Here is a 24,047-nt window from a genome sequence, read left to right as displayed (position 1 = left end):
CATCCTATTTCATAATTTCTAGAAATGGAAAAAAGAAACCTGCATTTGAGAGATGTGAGATTTGGGTTTTCATTTATCCCCACTAACAACTTTGGACAAGTTACTTCACAGTACCTTTGTCGCCTGTAAATTGGGTATATTGATATAGGAGTAGACCTCTCCTATCTGAGGCAGCCAGGCTACTTACTTTAAAACATTAGTTAAGGGCCAGGCGCAGTGGCCCACACCTGTAATCCCAATACTTTGGGAGGCCGAAGTGGGCAGATCATTTGAGGTCAGGAGTTCGAGACCAGCCTGGCCAACATGGTGAAACCTCATCTCTACTAAAAATACAAAAATTACCCGGGTGTGGTGGCGGGCGCCTGTAATCCCAGCTGCTCGGGAGGCTGAGGCAGGAGAATCTCTTGAACCTGGGAGGCAGAGACTGTATCATGAGCTGAAATCATGCCATTGCACTTCAGCCTGAGCGACAAAGCAAGGCTGTGTCTCAAAAAAGACAAAAAAACAACACTGGTTAAGGGAAAAAAATCGGAAAGGTGATGTCAATCTCCAGTGTTTTCTTTTAAAGCATAAATATACATTCAGTCACTCATCTTGTGAAATTTTCAAATTGTCATCTTTGAATATGAGTTCACCCACTGCTGTTCAGTATGACTACATCCACGATTTATCCATTATGACTTCTGGTTCGGTTTCTTCCGAGTGAGATGCTTGGGAAACAGTCTACACCTCAACTATTTAGATTGCTGTGATTTTCCCCACCAGTCTTTTTCAGTTGGTTTGGCACACCTTATTAAGGAGCACCGTTTTTAGTAGATCAACTCACAGTATTCAACTTCTAGTTTTCAGACCAACAAAACTCTGTCTACACATACTTCAAAAGTTTGCAACATAAATTATGACTATGATGAATTTAACTGGCATAAGTGGGTTTGGGAACAAATGGGGCTGTTTTAAATAATGCCTTTTTTTCCTAGTAGCTCGTAGTTTAATCAGCATTCTCAAATTTGAGACATGAGGGAGTATGAGAAGAGTGGTGTTTTGTTTTTTAGAAATCTGTATGCTGAATACACAAATATTTATGAATATCCAAGAAATACGTCAGTAAAACTTTCCGAATCAACCAGTTTGATTCAGAAAATCAGTGATCTCAAGAAATTTAGCCACTTAGAACAGTACACATTTATGATCTCACAGTTTTTGTGGGTCAGGAATCTGGGTGTGGCCTAGCTGTGTCCTCTGCTTCAGTCTCTCAGAGCCACAGTGTGGGTATCAGCAGGGGCTGCAGTCCCATCTGAAGGCTTGCCTGGGGGAAGATGTTTCCCAGCGTGTTCACGTGGCTCTTGACAGGGTTGAGTTTCTTGCAAGTTGTTGGACTGAGCTTCTTAGTTCCTTGCTGGCCGCTGGCCTGAGGCTGCCCTCTGCTCCTTGCCAGGTGCTTCACTTCATTGGGGCAGGTGCACAAGAGAGCCAGGGAATTTCCTGCATGACAAGCCACTGTCTTTTATAACCTAACCGCAAAAGGGACATTCCATCACCTTTGCCATATTCTGTTCATTAGACGCACGTCACTAGGTCCATGCAGGGAGATGACACACAGTGTGGCCACTAGGAGAGCAGGAGATCTGGGAGCTGGCTCCAAGCTGCCTGCCACACAGTCCTAGTTCTTTCAGCTGTTTCTCACGTGACAGGGTACTGTATTTTTGCCCAAGTGGCGACACTTTTAAAGATAGGCAAATACAGCACGCGGAGGAAACCGTGGTTCTGTAATGCAACCGCAGGTCCTTAGGACACCCATATCCCATTTGTTGACCCACAGCGAGCTTGTAGGGGGGGTTAAATTTCATTTTTGTTTTTATCAAATGACAGCACACATCGTTTAAAATAGCACAGTGTGTAATTCATTCAACAAGCTAACTTGTTCTGAAGCTTGTGATGCAATCATGAACAAAGCAGACAAATCCCTGCCCTTGCGGACTTATTATTTCTGGTGTGGGAGACAAACAGTAAAACGACACACATGCGAGATAGGATGTCTGTGACCATGCTGCCAAGAAAAATAAAGTACGGAAGGGGTAAGAAATGGAAAGGAAATTTGTCATTTAGGGTAAACAGAAGAGGTGTAAGAAGTGACATTTGAGGCTGGGTGTGGTGGCTCACACCTGTAATCCCAGCACTTTGGGAGGCCGAGGCAGGCGGATCACGAGGTCAGAAGTTTGAGGCTTGAGAGTCACTGGGGCCGAGTAAAGATGGCCACCCATCAGAGGATGTTGAACCAGGCACCGTCCATCTGCTGCAGCAGAGTCCTCTGGTTGCTGTGCTGAGCAGGGGTGGCGGGGAAGGGTTGGGGCTGTGGCACTGATGCAGGCAGACTTGGGCCAGGAATTCACACCTCAGCGGCAGCAGTGGAGGGGAGTGAGAAGCCGTCAGATTCTAGGTAGGATTTGAAAGTAGAGCCAGTGATGTGCTGGCAGATGTTTGCATGGGTTTTTTGGGGGAGGGTGGAAAATGATTTGTGGCCATTTGCCAGTAGTCAGTGGTATAAATAATCCTGCTGTGGCAGATTTCAAGTGATCATTATGACATCTCAGATCCCCTTCCCGGTGAGAGCCACCTCCATCCTAGAGTCATCGGCTCATTGATCTGATTGAAAGCCAAGAGATACTGGCATCACCCAGAGAATGTATGTACCTAGGAAAGAACACAGGAGCAGGCTGAATGTACTAGGGCACTCTAGGAAAAGCTGTTCAAGTTGTAATGTAAACAGTTGGTTCTTTGCTGAATGAGTTGGGTGATTAAAATTTGCATTTATGTGGTTTCTCAGCCCAGTGGTAGGCTTTCCGTTTGAATGCCTTACCTGTTTTCACTTTGAATATCCTCAGTCAGGGTTGCTGAGTGTCAGATGTATGCACATGTGAATGGATTGCTAGGAAAAAACAAGAGTTCTTTGTGTTCAGTTTATGTTATGTTAAAATGGTGAGTCTGTGACATTTTACATTTTTCCAGCTGGCAACATAACATACATTTAAAAACTTCAACATTAAAATGGATGTCTAATTTATACTTTTTGTTTTATAGTTTTGAAGTGATTAAAGTTATCCATGGCAAATTGTTGGATATGGTGGGGAAAGTACAGTAAGTAGTACCATTTTATCTGCTTGTTAGAGAAACTTCTTTTAATAGTATCTTCTGAGCAATACAATCTGGCACTGACTGGTTTGTCTTTTTTTTCTTATAAATAGAATACCTATTATGTTGGTTGGGAATAAGAAAGACCTGCATATGGAAAGGTATGTAGCTTTTATAAAGTCAAATCTAAGATGATTTAGTCACTGAAGTATCATTTTAATTATTGTTCTGATGTCAAGAATATTTTTAGCTGTAGCATTTTTATCCGTTCAGAGGTGTTATGGTCGTGTGCGGCAGAAGCAAAAGTGGAATAGAAATCTCACATTCCTCTAGAAAAGAGAGAGCAAACTTTATAGGAAACTACCTTTAGGTTATCTGCCACTTTGCATAAAGCAAATTCTAAAAAGACATAGTGCTCATTTATGCAGCAAGTGGTTTTTGAGTACCAGGGTTTGGGATTACAGTGAGGAGCAAAGGAGGCAGATGTCCCATGCCCAGGCAGCTTCATGTCAGAGAGGAAGAGACTCTACAGCCTGCATGCAAGAGAATTGAGCTTTCAGGCTCTGTCACAATTTCCCCTGGCCTTGGGTGCTTACAACCTAGCTGTAAAATAGTCAATTGTTACAGATACGGGAGTACTGGAAAATAAGATCATGTTCTCTGAGCTGGAAGGTTTGCTGGAGCATGGATAATCCCATAAAGCAATGTCTATTCTGTTCCCCAGCTCAGGCGTAATTAAAACACTCCTGTGTTACATTCTTGATGCTAATGTTAGGCCAGGGCATGGTTCTGCTTCATGAGAAAGAAATTGACCAAAATGGAGCCTGTTTCATAAATCAATTATACATGTTTTATATAATGAAGAGCAAAGTATTTTAACTAGAATTTTATTTTTTCTTTAGGGTGATCAGTTATGAAGAAGGGAAAGCTTTGGCAGAATCTTGGAATGCAGCTTTTTTGGAATCTTCTGCTAAAGAAAATCAGGTAACAGATTCTATAAACCTCATTTTGCATTGCGTTCTCATCAGTCGCAGGGATGTGTTCCTTGCAGTTGGCATTTGACCTCTGTCTTGATCACTCCTGTGTAACATTTGGCCTTCCTCCATTTCTAATACCAAGCTTTGTGTTGCTTTAGGAAGATACTACTTAGGTGTTTATAAATTCAGTCAGTATTCTACTTACAGTGGAACCTAGGATATTTGTAGGATAAACAGAAACTATTAGTAAAGGAAATACTACCTTTTGTAAACATATATTTTTGTTTTGTATTAATAGCTGGTACAGAAATAAGTCCATACAGGGGAAAAAAAAAAAAAGAATTATATCACTTTAGTACTAATTTTGTAACTACCCACCCCCTGGCTTTTTTTCTGTTAGATGAAACCGGGTCAGACATACGTGTTAATTGTTAACATAGAAATGATGAAGAACCATCTTATAAGCATTTAGTACCAATTTCACCCCGCAGATGTGCCTTCAAAGGCATGTTCTGGGAAGGATGTAGATTCTGCCTCCGGAGGCTTCACAATCCTGTGTGAGCCCTTCTCTTCCATTGCTCTAACTTAAACCCCCGGCACCAAGCTTGTCTCCCGCCCCCAGTGCATTTTTCACCTATATATTTTTTTTGCTGCCCTTAATTTTCTAAAGATACACATCTGATGGTATCATCCTCTACTCAGAAACTGTCAGTGAACTGCCCCTTCTCTATAGAACCCTTCGCCTGGTCCTGAATGCAGTCAATAATTTGTTCTTTTCTAGTTTCTTCTCTCACCACGTTCTTGTACTTTCCATCACATCAAACTGCTCCCTTCCTTAAACACACCATCTCCTGTCCACCCCACTTTCAAAATGTCTCACCTTTCCTCATGCTCCCCTCCGGTTTAAAATAGCCCTTCTCTAAGTATCTACTTAGGTTCATGTGGGGTTTTATATTTTGAATGTGTTTTCAACATGTGGTGGTGTTTGATCCTCAGGTAAGATGACTTGGTTTTCATTTCTCTGAGGAAACTCTAGTATAGTAGGGTGGTGCCTCCTCCCTGGGAGGGCCGGGCGCCAGCAGCCTTGGCACTCTTCCTTCCCTGCTCCGCCCCTCTCCGCAGCACGGAGGTTTGTAGTCCTCAAGGCCCCACCTAGATTTCACCTTCTTGTTGACCTCCTCTGGATCCATCCAGCTGAAAGAAATTGTGGTTTCTTCTCTTAGCCCTCTTAATTTGTTCTGAGATCTGAGTCGGTATCATTTATATAAATATCCTTCATAATGTTTAGCACAGTGGGTTATCCGTCAGCCCAGGTATCCTGTGATAGTCAAATTGGCTTTGTCCTGTGTTGGGATATGGAGGGATAGTGAATCCATGTGGTTATATCCTCTTATGTGCGGATGAAAAAAACTGATTAAACAGATCTGTGTAATTCGTTCCCAAGTTCCAGATAGCAAGGGATTTATTGAAGTCAGCTCAGTTTCTGAGTATACACAGAATTCAAATAAGAATTGAGATAGTTAAGAGATACCTATATTTTAAAAATTGCATTAAATCAATCCATTGAGTGCCTACGGACTGTATCCTTCAGATCATGTAGTTAAACCGCCTCATTTTAGAAGTGAGGAAATTAAGTTTCAGAGAGGTTAAATGACTTCTCTAAGATCACCCACTACCTTACGTGGTATAAGAACTAGGACTGAATTGTAAATCTCATCCACATCTAGTCCTTTTTTCTCTACACACTGCTTCCTGTCAATCAGGTGATCTGAAGCCGGTGACCTAGATTAGACAAGCGGGGTGGGACCTGGGGTTGGCTTCAGTTAACTAGGAGGACAGACGCCTCATTCATACCAACAGGACAGAAGGCTGAGGATGGGAGCCCACATTCAAGTGGGTGGGTCAGCTTGGTGGATGGAGGATGTGGAGTTCTTTCATGAATGTGGCTTCTGTTTTCCAGTGAAGTGTGTAAAACAAGGTTTTCAGCTGAGCGTAAGCATGGGGAACATTTGAGGAGAAGGGACGAGGCGTGGATGCTTTCTCTGGGGAGCGCCCAGATCCAGGGATGCAGGCGGGTGGCTAGGCAGCACCAAGTGTCTGCGCCAGGTTCCTGGTCATGGGTGTGAGGTCAGCAGTGAGTGGTGTGTGTTTTCCCTGGGCAGCGTTTACGGTGTGGCTGTGGGCACCGTGCCAGCGACAGTTGGTAGGGAAGGGAGTTGAAGTACAGTGGCGCCATGGTGGCCTGCTGAGTCTGAGCTGACCGAGAGGGAAAGGAGCAGCAAGAAGTGGTTAAGGGACAGGGGAGATGTAATAATAGGGTCAACACATCAGGCCCCTTGTGGGGCTGAGAATTGTTGCTTCAGGATAGCTAGAGAAAGAGCTGGGAAGGTGGTGTGGTGGGACGCTGGCAGTTGGTGTGTTGTGGTTTCGTGGGATAGTGGAAGTCACTGGAGTGATGGGGGAGGGGGATTCTTGGTGATTAGGAGAACAGGGTACTTCCTGTGGGGCTTCTGAGAACAGGGGCAGTTTTTCATGACCACAGGACTGCATTTCAAGGACAGGGTCTGGGAGTCACGGTGGCTCAGGCCTGTTGTCCTGGTGCATAAGGAGGCGAGGCTAGGCTTTCGAGGCCAGCCTGGGCAACATAGAAACCTCCAATCTGTATAACAAAAAAAGAAAAATAAAGGACAGGGTCTGACAGTTCTCCTCCCCACTCAGAGTTCCTGCTCCAAGTGGCCATGATTCCTGTCTGTGGTGAAGGACTGGTGGGGTTGACCCTGGGCTGAGGCTGAGGGCAGGAAGACGGGCAGGAGAGGAGAGGCCAGGAGATAGGGAGGGCAGTTTGTGGATTGAAATGACCGAGAATTACGCCACAGAGGTGTTGGAGGCTGGCATCGTGGCATCTCAGGAGCACGGAGGGTGCCTTCCCCACTTCAGGCCTCTTAGTGTCAAGGATGTGAGAGGCAAGGGCTGCTGGGAGAGTATGTCCTGTAGTAAAGGAGGAAAGATAGTGCCAGAAGTGAAGAGGGACCCTGAGGTCCAGAGGACACTGGGGTGGGGGTCATGGGGTGGAGTGGGACAGGAGATGGTGGTGAGTCTGGGAGTGAGGACTCTTCGGGCGTCTCCTGGTGCCTGAAGGAAACAGGGTCAAAAGCACAATCGGAGGCTGGTTATGGTCTGGGTCAGGAGGGATGGACAGTGGCCTTACTGGGCGTCGGGGGGCCCTGAAGTTCTGGGGCTCACCAGAACCCCTCCTCCTCCACCAGTAGGAGGGCAGGGCAGGCGGCACGCCCTCCTCAGTCCGTAAAATACTCTCGGAGTTCGGCTTCACACTAACACTGTGATTGGGTTTCTTTCTCTTTTCAGACTGCTGTGGATGTTTTTCGAAGGATAATTTTGGAGGCAGAAAAAATGGACGGGGCAGCTTCACAAGGCAAGTCTTCATGCTCGGTGATGTGATGCTGCTGCAAAGCCCGAGGACACTGGGAATATATTCTACCTGAAGAAGCAAACTGCCCGTTCTCCTTGAAGATAAACTATGCTTCTTTTTTCTTCTGTTAACCTGAAAGATATCATTTGGGTCAGAGCTCCCCTCCCTTCAGATTATGTTAACTCTGAGTCTGTCCAAATGAGTTCACTTCCATTTTCAAATTTTAAGCAATCATATTTTCAATTTATATATTGTATTTCTTAATATTATGACCAAGAATTTTATCGGCATTAATTTTTCAGTGTAGTTTGTTGTTTAAAATAATGTAATCATCAAAATGATGCATATTGTTACACTACTATTAACTGGGCTTCAATATATCAGTGTTTATTTCATTGTGTTAAATGTATACTTGTAAATAAAATAGCTGCAAACCTCAGTCCTTTGTGCTACTTGATGTGGCTTTCAGAGAAGAGAAGCCTTGTCCTGAGTTTCTCACTTGGCTTCAGGAAGGCCCCAGGTTGGATTCCAGAAACCAGTGAAGATGTGGCCACAGGAGGAGGTGTGCTGAGGTGGTGCTGACCGTGGACTCCCTGCGCAGTGGCCTGCAGATGTTGGGGCTGGGTTACAGCTGATTGAAGCTGAGTGGCCCTGGGGGGTCTGTGAGGGCAGTTCCTCCCCAGTGATGAGATTCTCTCCTTCCACCCTCAAATCCCGAGACCTTGACTGAAATGCTCCGTGGTCGGGAGCCTGGTCAAGGAGGAGGAGCTGCTGAGAGGCATTGTTCGCCCTTGCTCATAGCTTAGCTCGATGTCCGTGTCCGACAGGAGACGATTGAGAACAGCCTTGCCTGTCACTGTCCTAGAACACCCTGGAGTTTAGTGTTCTGTGTCAGGGTCTTGGGAGCCTCCTTCAGACCCAGATGACGGGCCTCCCTCTGTCCAAGGAGCAGCTGTAAAGGAGAAGAGGGATTTCATTTGTTTGGTGGCTGTTACCTTGTCTGTAAGTCAAACTTGGAGTTGAGCAGTGCTTTTTAAACGATTCCCTTTTGCAGCTAAAATTTCACAGGGCTATTTCTAATACGTAAGCAAATGTTACCGTTGACTTTATTAATAAAATATAGTTTTGCTTTGCAGTTGATTGTTAATGAAAAATTATGTTCTTAAAACACATGCCATTAATTTGGATCTTTTAAATATTTTTGCCTCGTTTGTCATTCCAGGATGACATTTCTGCCTTAGGAGACCTCCACCAAATACATTTTTAAAGACAGGGTCTCGCTCTGTCACCCAGACTAGAGTGCAGATCATAGCTCACTGCAGCCTCAAACTCCTGGGCTCAAGCTCAAGTGATCTTCCTGAGTAGCTAGGATTACAGGCCTAAGCCACTATGCCTGGCCAAATAATCACCTTTTAAATTTTGACAACACAGTATTGTTACTTATTACCAGGGTTATTCTTAGGACTAAAAATGTAAGAGCACTGAACAGAAAATGGGGACCTAGTCCATCCAGTTACGTCTATGTAAATGGAACTTAGAACAGCATATTGTACTAGAAACTGAAGTTCAACTGAACTCTCCTGAGGTGGTCCTTTAAGGACTGGACCTCCTGATTGGAGGGAGCGTAGTATCAGTTCTTTATGTGATGCAGTGCACACATTCCTTCAGATATGCCCTGGGGACCTGCCATGTGCCAGACACTTCTCTGAGTGCCATGAACACAGCAGAGAAACCTGCACCCCTGTGTGCCGTCAATCCTGCGCTGAACCTTGGAGATGCCACACAGGGTAGGCCCCTGTCCAGCTGCCCAAGGCAGCAATCCCAAGAAGACAGTTGACTCGTTTACTTGATTGAGCATTCGTGGTTTTTTTTGTTTTGGTTTGGTTTTTTTGACACAGAGTTTCGCTCTTGTTGCCCAGGCTGGAGCCCAATGGCACAATCTCAGCTCGCTGCAACCTCCGCCTCCCAGGTTCAAGCAATTCTGTCTCAGCCTCCGAAGTAGCTGGGATCACAGGCGCATGCCACCACACCAGACTTATTTTTGTATTTTTAGTAGAGACAGGGTTTCATAATATTGGTCAGGCTGGTCTTGAACTGACCTCAGGTGGTCCGCCCACCTCGGCCTCCCAGAGTGCTAAGATTACAGGCCTGAGCCACTGCGCCTGGCAGAGCATTAGTCTTATAATCAGTGATAAAACATTGTCACTGGGCATGATGCATGTGCCTGTAGTCCTGGCTACTCAGGAGGCTGAGGTGGGAGATTGCTGGAGCCCAGGCATTCTGGGCTGTAGTATGCAGTGCTAATCCTGTCTGTACACTGAGTTCGGCATCAATACGGTGACCTGGGAGCTAGGGACCGCCAGGTTGCCTGCGGAAGGGTGAAGCCATCCAACCTGGAAACAGCGCTCAGAACTCCTGAGCTGATTAGTAGTGGGAGTGTGCCTGTAAGTAGCCACTGCCCTCCAGCTAGCAGCATAGCCAGACCTGTCTCTTAAAAAAAAAAAAAAAAATTGTGTTGAAAAGGTAATGCTTTTCTTTGTGGTACGTAAGTGTAGTCTTAGATTTATTGAAATACAGGAAGTGCAACTATAAAACTATATCCAAAATATTTTGCAGTTCAAAATTAAATTTTAAAATACAAATTATAAAATCACATTACAAATGAAAATTAATGTGATAGAATTTTGTTAAAACTAAATTGTCCATCCACTCTGGACATCTCTCCCCACTGGTTCACCAGCCATGCTCTTGCCTGAATGGCTTCTCACCTGCTTGTCACCAAATCTAGTAGTTTCCGCTTGCTTTCTTGACCTCTCGGTAGCATTCCACACAGTTCACCGCCGTCTCCCCTGCGTCATCATTACCCCACCATCTCCTGGTCAGCCTGCCAGCTCTGCTGGTGCATTGGTCTCCTTGGCTGTTCTGTATCAAACCTCTCAGCAGACCTTTTTTCCTGCCTACACCCTCTGCCTTGATATTCTTCAAGCATAGCTGTAACTCTGTGTAACCAGAAGAGTCCAAAATGTCTATCTCCCACCTTGACCTCTTTGGGCTCCAGGCTGATCTTGACAGACTCTCTACTTGGGTGTTTTATAGGCATCTCAAGTTTACTATGTCCAAAACTGAATTCTTGATTTTCCTTGGAAACCTGGTCCTCTCTTGGACTTCCTGTTTCAGGAAATGACACCATTATTCACTGGGTCCGTGTGAAAATTAGCAATTTGGGAGCTGTTCTTTATCCCTACCCTCATACTTCCCATCCGATCCATCAACAAATCCTAAGGGCCTTGCCTTCAAAAATCTACCTTGTGTTTTGTCCATTTTTGTCTCCACTGCATCCTGGTCTGCAATGGGACACCCTCTGAGCCCCTACACCTCAGCCAAAGCCAGCTTGTAAAAACAGTATCATGTTGCTCCTTTGCTTAAAATCTCTCCGTGATGATTGTGCCAAATCCGTGTGTCCCAGCCTCAAGGCTCAGAGTGACCTTGCTGCTGCTTAGCTCAACCCTGTCTAGTTAGTGGCCTTGATCAGTTTCCAGAGCCAGAAAACTCTCTTAGCCATGGGGGCTTCTGGGGCTCTTTCCTTTGCCTGGGACACCCCTTCCCGAGACTTCTAACCCTTCAGATCTCAACATTGTCTCTTCCCAGGGGCTTCTAGGATGGCCTGAAGCACCCCTCTCTGTGAATCTATCCAAGCACTCATGTTTTATCATATGGTACAGCATGTGTCATAACTGATCATCACTTTTGTTCCTTGTATTGTGTATGTTGTGTATTACTCGACTAGATTTGGCTGGAGTGGAGACAGTGTCTCAGACATCTTTGATTCCAAGCTCCTCCTAGCACAGAGCCTATAAAATAGATACTTTCTACTGTGCCATTTTAATTTCCTTGTGTGTGTGTGTGTGTGTGTGTGTATTTTAAGTTATTAGCAGTTGCCCTGGGAATTACAGTTAACATCTTACTTTATTATAACACTCTAGTTAAGATTCATACCAACTTAATTTCAATAGCATACAAAAGCTTGGCTCCAGTTCCTCTCTCATTTGTGCTGCTATTGTCATGCAAATGACATTTCTATATATTATATGCCCATCAGCACAGGCTTACAATTGGCTTATGAAGTTGCCTTTTAAATCAAATAGAGAAAAGAAGTTACAATTAAAAAATACATTGATGTTGTCTTTTCTACATGCTTATGTGGTTGCCTTTACAGGTGCCCATTATTACTCCTCATTAGGATTCAAGTTACTGTCTAGTGTCCTTTTCTTTCAGCCTGAAGGGCTCCTTTGGTATATCTTCTAGAGCAGGTCTGCCAGCAATGGGTTATCTTGGGTTTTGTTTATCTGGGAATGTCTTCTTTATTTTTCAAGGATAGTCTTGTTGGGTATAAAAGTTGGGGGGAGAGTTTTGCTGTCAGCACTTCTACTTACCCAACTTATTCAGGTATTTCATGAGCAGCACTCAGCCCGGAGCCTGCAGGCTCTTGTGTAACCCCAGAAACATAATGGCTTCTCAGGTCCCCTGTGGGCATCTGATTTTCCAGTTTCTGTTAGCTTGTTGTTTGCCCCAGTGTCAACTAAATTGCTGCTGATTGTTTTGATAAACGTCCCCAGGGAGAAAGTGCTGGGTGAGCCTAGCTCAGAGTCAGGTCACAGGCTAGCTTGCAGGTGGAACCACCAGACCAGGCAAATGAGGTCACTGAGCTCCAACCCCAACTTGACCCTTCCTGTGGCTGCTAAGCTGCTGAGTTTTATGGGGATTGCTGCTGTTGCTTTCAAGGCTACCAGGGAGCTCAGGGGCAGAGGTTTGGAGGGCTGTGAATAGGGCCAGTAAAAATGCCACAATGCTCACTGCTCTGAGATTCAGCCAATTTCCTTCAACAGTCCCTGGATTGTTATGAGCCTTTGGTTAATTTCCGGAGCTCTGGAAACGTTTATTTTTTTGGACAGTTTTTGCCAGTGTTCTCATTAGGTTCCTGGGGTCCTTACTGCACAGTTCCTGATGGTGTTGCTGCTGAATGAATGAGCAGAGGAGCCTTTGTAGGGCACCACCTTCTGGACAGGTTCTTTTGAATTTAGCCTGCACCTGTTGCTGTGTGGTTAAAATTCCCCACCATGTATACAGTGCATTGTGCTGCCATTTGACCTGTCGTTATTGAGTCCACCTGACACCAGCTCCCAACAAAGAAGGGCTGCTCCTGCTCAGTGCCCTCTGCCATTGTTAATACAAACAGACTGAGATTGCAGCTGTACCCAGAGGTCTGAAAGTCACTCAGATGCCCCAGAATGTGCTGCTGCCTCATAGCAATGCTTGTAGAGGTCTGGGCTCTCAAGGGAATATCTGTAGTGCCTGCAGGCTGCTGCCCCAGTCTAAGAGGTGTGCACACTGCTGCCTTGCCCCTGTGCCAGAGCCTCCTCAGCAGAGCCTGAGGTTCCAGGAGGTGTGTGTGCTCGCAGAAGCCTCTGGATGCTGTGGTTACTCCGGTTGCCCACGCTGCCTAGCAATCCTTGAACCAGGATGCCTTCAAAGCATTCCTTGGGAGATTCCAGAACCATTCCACCTCGTTACCCTCCCCCAAGAAGGGGATGTTTTATATAAAGAAAAAAAACTTTTTGTGTTGCCCATCCTCCCTACCTCAATGACTTCCTAGAGGGCAACAGAATGGCCAGGTGAGAGCTGCTGTGGGGTTAGAACTGGAAAGAATCAGATCTAATTTAACATCCTTGTTTTCAGATCATGGAACCCGAGGTTCAGAGAGGTCAAGGGGCAGCTACTTGATCCCCCACTTAGTCTGTGTTTCCACCACACCACATTGGGACATAGCCCATGAGCCTGTCCACAGGGAACCCCAGTCAGAGCTTCACCCCCAGTCAGGGACAAAGACTTGGAACATTCCAGTCCTGGCCCCCTCTACAGCTAATAAAAACCTTTGGGCAACTCCTTTATATTTTGTGATCTTCTTTTATTTTAAAACTTCCCTTCACCAGGGATCGTTGTCACAGCCAAAAGTATGAAAACCCTGGATGTTTCCAAAGTGCTATAGAAGCACCAAGCCACAGTCCTGAGGATGGGTGTGCTAACCTCAGACTGCCAGCTGGAGCTCTCACCTGGTGTCAGGGTCCCCGTGAGTTTCTGCAGCTTCATGAGTGCCCATGATTGTGTATCTCCAGCAGCAGTCGGTGCTGTGGGTGGCTCTGGAATCCTGCAGTGCTGCCATCTTATTCCTGGGCTACACATCCAAAGCAATATGGAACACCACGACTTACCCCAGCAAACGAGTTTACCAAATCCGAGAAAAAATATTTCATTCCAGTCTGGCCCAAGGCATCAAGAACAGTATGATCTACTAAGAACTACCAACACAGTGATCCGAGGATTGCAGGCCCGCCCTCGTTCTCATGTCCGGCATGCTGAAGGTTGCCTGTGCGGTGTCACTATTGGTCCCCAGAGCTCAGTCCCACACCTGCCCAGCCAGACCCTGTGGCAGCGCAGCAGATTGTGTCCTGGCCAGGGAGGCTGCTGACCTGCCCAGTCAGCTTCTGAGCGGTGGGACCTCAGCTCCTCATCTGCAAAGGAGAGAGTCGCCTGGGAGATGACTCTGAAGGTCCCCCCGGGTCCCACATCTGCCACAGTCTAGGAAACAGTCTTGGATTCGTAGTTTCACAAGAAATAGCACAGGATTCGGGAAATATTGTGGCCTCAGCAGCCAAGACCTTTCACCCAGTTCCTCCTACTGCCCAAGAAAGCCCGGGCAGAGCTGTGCCTCCTGATTTATTCCCTACGAGAACACAACAGCCAGCTGGCAGGCTCCTGCGAGGAGAGAGCCTCTGCCTGCACCGCGTGGCTGCCGCCTGGCGTTCTGTATAACCCTCCACTCCCCTCCTGCTCCCATCATCATCAGATCAGCAAGGAATTCAAGTACATCAGCACAGGACTCTGTGGCTGCCTTACGGGGCGCGGTTGACGAGGGTGATATGTACTGAACTTTACCCTAAAAGGCTCAAGCAGGAGGACAGCAGGGAGTTACAACTGGAGCAGCGGAAGGTCACATTCCTTAGCTCTGACGTCGGGATTTTTATTATCCCATAACAGAAATCGTTCCAAGGCGCAACCTTTTCTGTGTCCGGGGCATTGTTGTAAAGTTGTAGAATGACAGTAACAGCTCCAAGCCAGCGCAGCCGCCTGGCTCGGCAGTTACCACATATTGGCTTGTATCAGAGTGACCTGGATGGCTCGCTGACACAGGCTGGCTTCCCCCGCACAGTCTCTGATTGCAGAGGCCCCGTCAGGTGCAGGACATCTGCATGTCTTCCAAGTTCCAGGGACGCTGCTGCTGCTGCTGCTGCGAGCTCAGGGGCTGCATTTTGAGAAGCACTGGCTTGGACAATAATGGCACAGGGCTCTTATTGTCCAGATTAGGAGGGAGCACGGGCCGGAGTGACAGGACTGTGGGACCGCAGAGGTGGCCAGGCCACTCACCACCCCCTGGGGACTTGGACTGAGGGGGGCTGTGGGTTGAGTTGCCTCCCGGCAAAAGGCATGTTGAAGTCTTCATTCCCAGTACCTGTGAATGTGACTCTATTTGGAAATAGGGTCATTACCAACGAACAAAGTTAAAGTGAGGACATAGTGGATTACAGCAGACCCTAAACCAATGGCTGGTGTCCTTAGAACAGTGGTTCCCCAACCTTTTTGGCGCCAGGGACCAGTTTCATGGAAGACAATTTTTCCACGGACTGGAGTTGAGGGGATGGTTTCAGGATGAAACTGTTCCATCTTAGATCATGAGGCATTAGTTAGAGTCTCATCAGGAGCATGCAACCTAGGTCCCTCGCATGCACAGTTCATAATAGGGTTCGTACTCCCATGAGAATCTGAAGCCACCGCTGCTCTGACAGGAGGCAGAGCTCAGCTGGTAATGCTTGCTCGCCCCCTGCTCACCTCCTGCTGTATGGCCCAGTTCCTAACAAGCCACAGACCAGACCAGACCAGTCCATGGCCTGGGGGTTGGGATCCCTGCCTTATAAGAAAAATAAATTTGGGGCCGGGCACGGTGGCTCACGCCTGTAATCCCAGCACTTTGGGAGGCCGAGGCAGGTGGATCATGAGGTCAGGAGATCGAGACCATCCTTGCTAACACGGTGAAACCCCGTCTCTACTAAAAATACAAAAAAATTAGCCGGGCGTGGTGGTGGGTGCCTGTAGTCCCAGCTACTCGGGAGGCTGAGGCAGGAGAATGGTGTGAACCCGGGAGGCGGAGCTTGCAGTGAGCTGAGATGGCACCACTGCACTCCAGCCCAGGCAACAGAGTGAGACTCTGTCTCAAAAAAAACAAGAAAAGAAAAGAAAAATGTAGACACAGAGAGGCAGAGACTGGTATACCAAGGACTGCCAGCACTTCCAGGAGCCAGGAGAGGCCTGGAGCAGATTCCCCTCTGAGCCTCCAAGAAGAAACCAACCCCCCAACACCTTGGTTTCAGACTTCCGGCCCCCAGAACAAGAGAATACGTCGCTATTGTTGTAAGCCACCCAGTCTGGGTTACTTTGTTATGGCAGCCCCAGGAGGCAAACAAAAACAGAGGGCTCCTTCAATGTGTGGCTTGCAGTTCTTTCTTGTTTTTGTGTGTGTGTGAGAGAGACAGAGTTTCACTCTTGTCGCCTGGACTGGAATGCAATGGCGTAATCTCAGCTCACTCCAACCTCTGCCTCCTGGGTTCAAGCGATTCTCCTGCCTCAGCCTCCTGAGTAGCTGGGATTACAGGTGCCCACCACCACGCCCAGCTAATTTTTTTGTATTTTTAGTAGAGACGGGGTTTCACCATGTTGGCCAGGCTGGTCTTGAACTCCTGACCTCAGGTGATCCCCTGACTTTGGCTTCCCAAGGTGCTGGGATTACAGGCGTGAGCCACCGCGTCCAGCTGTGGCTTGCAATTTTAAGACCAAGAGAGCCCCTGGCAAACTGGGGCAAGAAAGGATAAGGAGCCCAAATGACAGCTAGCCAGAACTTTCATGTTTACAAAGGAGAAAAGTGATGCTCAAAGTTGTGATCTGCCAAGAGTCCCAGTGATATAGTTTGGATGTGTGTTCCCTCCGAATCACATGCTGAAATGTGATCCCCAAGGTTAGAGGTGGGGCCTGGTAGGAAGTGTTTGGGTCATGGAGGCGGATTCCTTGTGAATGGTTTGATGCTGTTCTCATGTTAATGAGTGAGTTCTCACTCTGAGTTCATGCAAGACCTGGTTATTAAAAAGAGTCGGGGTTCCCCTCCCAATTCCACCTCTCTTGCTCCCTCTCGCCACATATGCTGGCTCCCCTTCACCTTCTGCCATGATTGGAAGCTTCCTGAAGCCCTCACCAGAAGCAAATGCCAACACTATGCTTCGTGTACAGCCTGCAGAACTGTAAGCCAAATAAACCTCTTTTCTTTGTAAATTACCCAGGCTCAGGTATTCCTTTACAGCAATGCAAATTGACTAATACACAAAATTGGTACTGAGGAGTAGGGTGTTGCTATAAAGATAGATACCTGAAGGTGTGGAAGTGGCTTTGGAGCTAAGTAATGGGAAGAGGTAGAAGAGTTTGAAGATGCTCAGAAGAAGACAGGAAGACAAGGGGAAAGTTTGGAACTTCTTAGAAACTTGTTAACTGGTTGTGACCAAAATGCTGATAGAAATATAGACAGTGAAGTCCAGGATGATGAGGTCTCAGGTGGAAATGAGGAACTTATTGGGAACTGGAGCCAAGATCACCCTTTACACCTCAGCAAAGAGCTGGGCTGCATTGTGTCCAAGTCCTGGGAATCTGTGGAAGTTTGAACTTAAGAGTGATGACCTAGGGTATCTGGTGGAAGAAATTTCTAAGCAGCAAAGCATTCAAGATGTGGTGTGGTTGCATCTACCAGCCTACGTTCAGATACAGGAAAAAGGAAATGACTTAAAATTAACACTTACATTTAAAAGGGAAGCAGAGCGTAAAAATTTGGAAAATTTGCAGCCTAACCTTGTGGTAGGGAAGGAAAAGCGTTTTCAGGAGAGGAATTGAAGGGAGCTGAAGCAGCCACTTCCTAGAGATTTGCATGACTAAAGGGGAGCCAAGCGCTAATGGCCAAGACAATGGGAAAGGGCCTCAAAGCCGTTTCAGAAGTCTTCAGGATAGCCCCTCCCATCACAGTCCCAGAGGCCTAGAAGGAAAGAAAGGTTTTGTGGGCCAGGCCCAGGGCCTCTGCTACCCTGCTCAGCCTCAGAACAGTGTTCCCCACATCCCTGGCACCCCAGCTCCAGCTTTGGCTCAAAGGGCCCCAGGTACAGCTCAGGCCACCACTTCGGAGGGCACAAGTTGTAAGCCTTGGCGGTTTCCTTGTGGTATTAAGACTGCAGGTGCACAGAGTGCAAAAGTGAAGGAGGCTTGGCAGCTTCCACCTATATTTCCACCCAGAGTCCCTGCAGAGAGATTACTAGGGCAATGCTGAGCAGAAATGTAAGATGGACCCTCCACGTAGAGTCCCCACTGGGGTACTGCCTAGTGGACTTGTGGAAATGAGGCCACCACCCTCCAGACCCTAGGATGGTAGAGCCACCAGCAGCTTGCCTAGAGGAGTTACAGGCACTCAAGTCCAACCTGGAGAGCAGCCATGGGGGATGCAACCTGCAAAGTCTCAGGGGCAGAGCTGCTCAGGGCTGTGGGAGCCCACCCCTCACACCAGTGTGCCCAGGATGCAGGACATGCAGTCAGGAAGATGATGTTGGAGCGTTGAGGTTTCATGTCTATCCTGCTAGGTTTCGGACTGCGTAGGGCCTGTTCCCCATTTCTTTTGGCCAGTTTCTCCCTTTTGGAAAGGGAATCATTACTCAATGCCTGTACCACCATTGTATCTTGGAAGTAAATTGTTTTTTATTTTACAGGCTTATAGATGGAAGGAATTTGCCTTGAGTCTCTGATGCGACTTTGGACTTGGGACTTTTAAGTTAATGCTAGAAAAAGTCACGACTTCAGAGGACCAGGGAGAAGGGATGGTTGTATTTTGCAATGTGCGAAAAACATGAGATTTGGGGGGTCAGGGGTGGAATGATATGGTTTGAATGTGTGTCCTCTCCAAATCTCATGCTGAAATGTGATCCCCAGTGTTGGAGGTGGGGCCTGGTGGAAGGTGTTTTGGTCATGGGGGTGGATCCCTCATGAGTGGTTTGGTGCCTTCCTCACAGTAATGAGTGAGTTCTCATTCTGAGTTCACACGTGATCCAGTTGTTAAAATGAGTCAGGGACCTCCCCGTCTGTCTTGCTCCCACGTGCCGTAGGGTACACTGGCTGCCCTTCATCTTGCACCATGATTGGGAGCTTCCTGAGGCCCTCACCAGAGGCAGATGCCAATGCTATGCTTCTTGTACAGCCTGAACCAAATAAACCATGAAGCAAATAAAGCTCTTTTCTTTATAAATGACCCGGTCTCAGGTATTCCTTTACAGCACTGCCAACGGACGAACTCAGCCAGAAAATCCATGTTATAACCAAGATGAGAACCCACGTTTTCTAACAGCTGTCCAGGGTCCCAGTTGATTCACACACATGCGTGGATCCGTGTATATACGCATGTATGCACATGTCAGCAGCCCTGAGATGGCCACCTGGGGGAAGGTGTTGCTTAGTGTCGATTGAGATTCAGCAGTTCTGGGGTAGAGCTCTAGACTTGGCACTTCTGATGAGTTCAAGGTGACCTTGGTGCTGCTAGACTGGGGGCCACACTTGAGCCCCTCATGAAGATGCAGCACCTGCTTTCAGAAACGCTTAGCCCTCCCAGGGGCCTCGCTGTTCAGGGTGAAGGGAGACCTGAAAGTGCAGGCTCCCAGGAAAGGGGAGGGGCCTGGCACTGCGGGGTGCCCGCTCTGCCCGCCGCTTCTTCATGGCTTTGCAGTGAAGGTGGCAAGAGACAGCACACAGCACGTGTCTGACATCACCCAGCAGCGCAATGACAGCCAGGTCCTTGGAACCCCAAGCCGGGCATGCAGGCTCCATAACCCCTGGAATTAGAGTCCTTTCGGGATGTGAGGCCTTGCTGTCATGTTTTTTTCTGTTTCCGCAGATCCTGGTTTTGAGGGGCAGTTGGACAGAGTCTTCCTCACATGCAGGCCCTTGGGCTCCAGGGCTAGTGCCCCCTTTTCTGCCACCTGTCACCTGATGGTGGCTGGCCCACAGCTCCTTGTGGGACTTCCTGAGGGTGCCAGCAGCTCCCCTGCGGGCTCAGGACACAGACGCTCTGTCCAGTCTTTCTCCTCTGTCTTCTGCTACATCCTGCTTGGATTTGAGGAGTGCTGTGGTCTGAACATACCCCCTAAAATTTAGATATTGAAACTTAATCACCAGTGTGATACTAGGAAGAGGAGAGGCCTTTCCAAGGGGGAGGAAGTCTGAGGGTGAAGCCTCACGGATGGGCTCTGGGCCCTTATCAAAGGGCTTGAGGTAGTGGGTCCACTCTCTTATGCCGCGTGAAGACAGACTGTGCCATTGGTGAGAAACAGGCCCTCACCAGCCCCTGCCCCTGCGAGCACCATGACCTGGACTTCCCAGACTCCAGAACTGTGAGAACATGAGTTTCTTCTCCTTCTAAATTACCCAGTCTCAGGAATTTTGTTACAGCAGTGCAAGTGAACCGAGACGAGGAGGAAGGCCTGGGAAAGCCGCTGTCTTCCACATTCCACGTGTGGAGCTTCTGCCGCAGGCCGGTTTTAATTAAAAAACAAAAACAAGGCTGGGCACGGTGGCTCACACGTGTAATCCCAGCACTTTGGGAGCCTGAGGAGGGCGGATCACTTGAGGTCAGGAGTTCGAGACCAGCCTGGCCAAAATGGTGAAACCCCATCTCTACTAAAAATACAAAAAATTAGCCGGACATGGTGGCACATGCCTGTAATCCCAGCTACTCGGGAGGCTGAGGCAGGAGAATTGCTTGAACCCGGGAGGCGGAGGTTGCAGTGAGCCGAGACAGCGCCACTGTGCTCCAGCCTGGGCAACAGAGTGAGACTCAGTCTTGAAAAAATACATAAATAAAAAAACAAAAACAAAAACTTTGAGAGGCCGAGGCAGAGGATTGCTTGACGCCGAGAGTTAGAGATCAACCTGGAAAACATAACAAGACTCAGGCTCTACAAAAACATGTAAAAATCAGCCAGGCATGGTAGCATGTGCCTGTGGTCCTAGTTACTTGAGAGGCTGAGGCAGGAGGATCACTTGAGCCCAGGAGTTTAAGGCTGCAGTGAGCTATGATCGCACCACTGCACTCCAGCCTGGGTGACAAAGCGAGACCCTGTCTCAAAAAAAGTTAAAATAATAAAAAATAAAAACCCTCTCTTGATGTGAACCCCACAAATGTCTCATCTCATCCTGCATGTGGTGCTGCGGTGAAAGCCACATCCCTGCTGATAAGAGCTCCTCTCCTCTCTCCTCCTCCTGCCTTTGCTCCGCCACTGGCCCAGTGTTCAGACTCGTCCTGAGCCACTCGGACTCCACCAGGACCAAATGGTGATGCAAAGGCTCAGTGGCCTAGGTCAGGAGGCAGGCTTCCATGTTGTGCTTTGTCCCCCCCGCCCCTGGCTGGTGTGGGACCACGTGCTGTGTGGCCTGCCCCCCGCTGCAGGCAATCAGACCAGGAGTGAGCTGGGCTGGGACCCCACTTGGCCCCAAGTGAACTGTCCGGGGCTCCCTTGTTCAGAGCCATGGACTCAGAGATCCTGAAGGAATGAGGCTCTGGCCCGGAGGGCTGTAACGTGAGAAGCAAGCGAGGCTGTGTGCACCAGAGTCCTGAGGTTGGAAGACTGAGCATGAGGACACACGCTGCTGCAGCCTGGGACCACAGCTGAGGGGACTGTAGCGTCTGCAGTGGGGCACTGAGGGGGTCACCGTGGACCCCAGCTGCCGCAGCCCCTGGAGCTCCCTGCTTGGTCAGTACCCTAGGGCCTGGCTGTGCACAGTCCCTGCTCTTGGAGTCAGTCCTGCCTTACGCCCAGGAAAGAAGCCTGCGCCTCAGGGACCAGCACTCCCACCCTCACCCCCCAGAACCTTGGAATGCCTTCCTTAATATTCAAAAATGTCTAAGTCTCTCCCTGGTTGCTGGGACTAGCCAAGGCTGGTGGTGCCATCAGGTGGGGGCCCTGAGCTAAGCTGGGCCCCTTTGGGGCATTCTCCAACCCTCCACACACCCCCAATGAGTGGGGTGTGTTCATGATGCAGATGAGAAAGCACGGCGAGAGGGCATCGCTGCAGATGAAGCAGGCTCGCACGGTTCTAGTTTACCCCGTGGATGTCTTTATGCCAATGCGTTTGACATTTTAGATGGAATAATCAGTAGACCAGAAGAGCATAAATTACCGATATTGACTCAGGAAAAAAATAGAACACCTGGCTAGAACTAGACCTGTTACAGAAATGGAACCTGGAAGTCAAAAATCTAACCCCAGAATGGCATCAGGCTGGGACCGTCCAGAATTTTTAAGGAACAAACTCTTCCCAGAGAGTAGAAAGTGACAGTCCCTGTCATCTTTTATGAAGCTAGCAGAACCTGCATCCACCACCCAGAGAGGAGCCACAGGCGCTGACCTCCTGCCTGGGGAAGGGACAAGTGGGAGCAAAGAATCAAACCCAGGTGACTGCATTACTTCCCACACCTAGCGGGCGACGGGAGGTGACAAAGAGCAGAAGACACACAGCAGCTGCCAGGCTGCCCCCATCATCAGGAAAAGCAAAGAGAGGCAAAGTCGTGCAGTTGTTCCCTCAGGCCCTGGCAGGCACAAAGCTGCTCCTCCCACCTTCCCGCTCCCTGTCTCCCAGGGCCGCTGGCTGCTCCTAAGTCCGCTCCAGCCCTCCCAGGAGCCCAGCCTGAGGGTGCCCAGGGCGACTCTGGGGTTCCCTGCCACTGCGGCCAGGTGTCCTGTCTGCCGGTGCCGGGCCGCCTGAGCTGTGGGCTCTCAGGAGCACCCCACGCTCACCTGGTGACCAGTCCCTCTGCTCCTCTGGGAGGAGCTTGCTCATCTGTGAAATGGGTTAACCACACAGAACTCTGCCAAGATGGTGGGCTTGTTGTGAGCTTCAAAGTGGAGACTAATTAAACAGTGAGAATTCATTAAACACCAAAAGATCAAAACGCGATGCCATGGCCCCCACACCCACTTTGCTGTTGACCCTCATGGTGGGTCTGTGTGGAGGGATTTCACGTGCACCTTTCCCAGATCAGGCCACGGAGACACAGGGCCAGGAGCCCTGGTGGGGACAGTGTGACTTCGTGTGGTGCCCTTGCCTCACAGCAGGGACTTGTGGCACCTCAGGATGATGGACAGCCCTGCTCCAGGGGGACAGCGGCACTGGGACCACGCGGGGACAGAGGCAGGGGACGCAGCACAGAGCCCCCCTCCCTGGGCTGGATCAGGCAGGCCCTTCCTACCCTGTGAGGCCAGGGCCTCCCCTTGGTGACATACATCTTTCCCAACTAACCAGAGCGGGCACAGGCTTACTGCCCGGGATGGCACTCAGGCTGGAGTGCAGTGGCATGATCTCTGCTCATTGCAACTTCTACTTCCTGGGTTCAAGTGATTCTCCTGCCTCAGCCTCCTGAGTAGCTGGGATTACAGGCGCCCGCTACCACACCCAGCTGACTTTTGTATTTTTAGTAGAGATGGGGTTTCACCATGTTGGCTCTGTTGTGCAGCCCCCACTTTGCCCATCCTTTCATCTGGTGGCCAGGAACCTTCCAGAGCCTCAGGAAGGGAGCAGAAGCAGAGGCGAGTTGAGGGCTGGCGGTGGAGAGCACTGGCTGTCTCCCTGCTGAGGCCCAGCTGGTGCCGAGAAGAGCCCTGGCTTGGGGCCCCTGGCTCAGAAGCTTCACTCCTGCTCCCTGTGGTCGGCAGAATAGTGACCCCCAAAGATGTCCACGTCTTAATCCCTGGAACCTGTGACTGTGCCGCCTTCCGTGGCAGAAGAGACTTTACAATCATTTCAAACAAGCAAAGACTGAGAGTGTTTACCACACAGAGGCTACTACTAAATGAGTAACTGAAAGACATACTTCAACACGAAGAGGAGAGAAACCCAGGTGGAGGGTACAGGATCTCAGAGACAACAGTGCAGTTAGTAATAAGATGTATTGGTAAGTTTATTAACTAGTTACAGTCTTTCAAATGTGTTCTTACAAAAAGGAAAATTAAAACTATGGATTGTAATATCAACTTGGCGGGAGAGAGCTCTTCTTTGCTTCAAGAGTAAAAGAAATATCAGAGAACTATACTTTCTTTTTTTTTTTTTTTTAGATGGAGTCTATCTCTGGGATTTCAGCTGTGAGTCCCTGCGCCTGGCTTTCTTGTCTTTTTTAGATGACCGCTTTGCTTATCTCTCTAAACACCCCAAATTCTTGTCTTAAAGTCTTGTCAGATTGTGCTATAAATGTGTTCACTTTTTTTTTTGACGGAGTCTCACTCTGTCGCCCAGGCTAGAGTGCAGTGGCACAATCTTGGCTCACTGCAACCTCT

General features: G+C 48.5%; 1 protein-coding gene across 4 annotated transcripts in view; it reads left to right on the top strand.

Annotated features, from left to right (window-relative positions):
• RHEB (Ras homolog, mTORC1 binding) overlaps window positions 1–7,975 on the top strand; it is a 53,265-nt gene extending 45,290 nt beyond the window's left edge. For all 4 annotated transcript variants that reach the window (XM_034965278.4, XM_003815089.5, XM_063606424.1 and 1 more), the window contains 4 exons: window positions 3,079–3,135; window positions 3,243–3,290; window positions 4,032–4,113; window positions 7,473–7,975. In XM_034965278.4, coding sequence (XP_034821169.1) covers window positions 3,079–3,135; window positions 3,243–3,290; window positions 4,032–4,113; window positions 7,473–7,565 — 280 coding nt within the window. In that variant the 3' untranslated portion in view covers window positions 7,566–7,975. The remainder of the gene's footprint in view (window positions 1–3,078; window positions 3,136–3,242; window positions 3,291–4,031; window positions 4,114–7,472) is intronic.
• The last annotated feature ends 16,072 nt before the right edge of the window (window positions 7,976–24,047 follow it).

Source organism: Pan paniscus, chromosome 6 (genome assembly GCF_029289425.2).
Source record: "Pan paniscus chromosome 6, NHGRI_mPanPan1-v2.0_pri, whole genome shotgun sequence".
NCBI lineage: Eukaryota > Metazoa > Chordata > Mammalia > Primates > Hominidae > Pan > Pan paniscus.
This window is presented reverse-complemented; position numbering and strand designations above follow the sequence as displayed.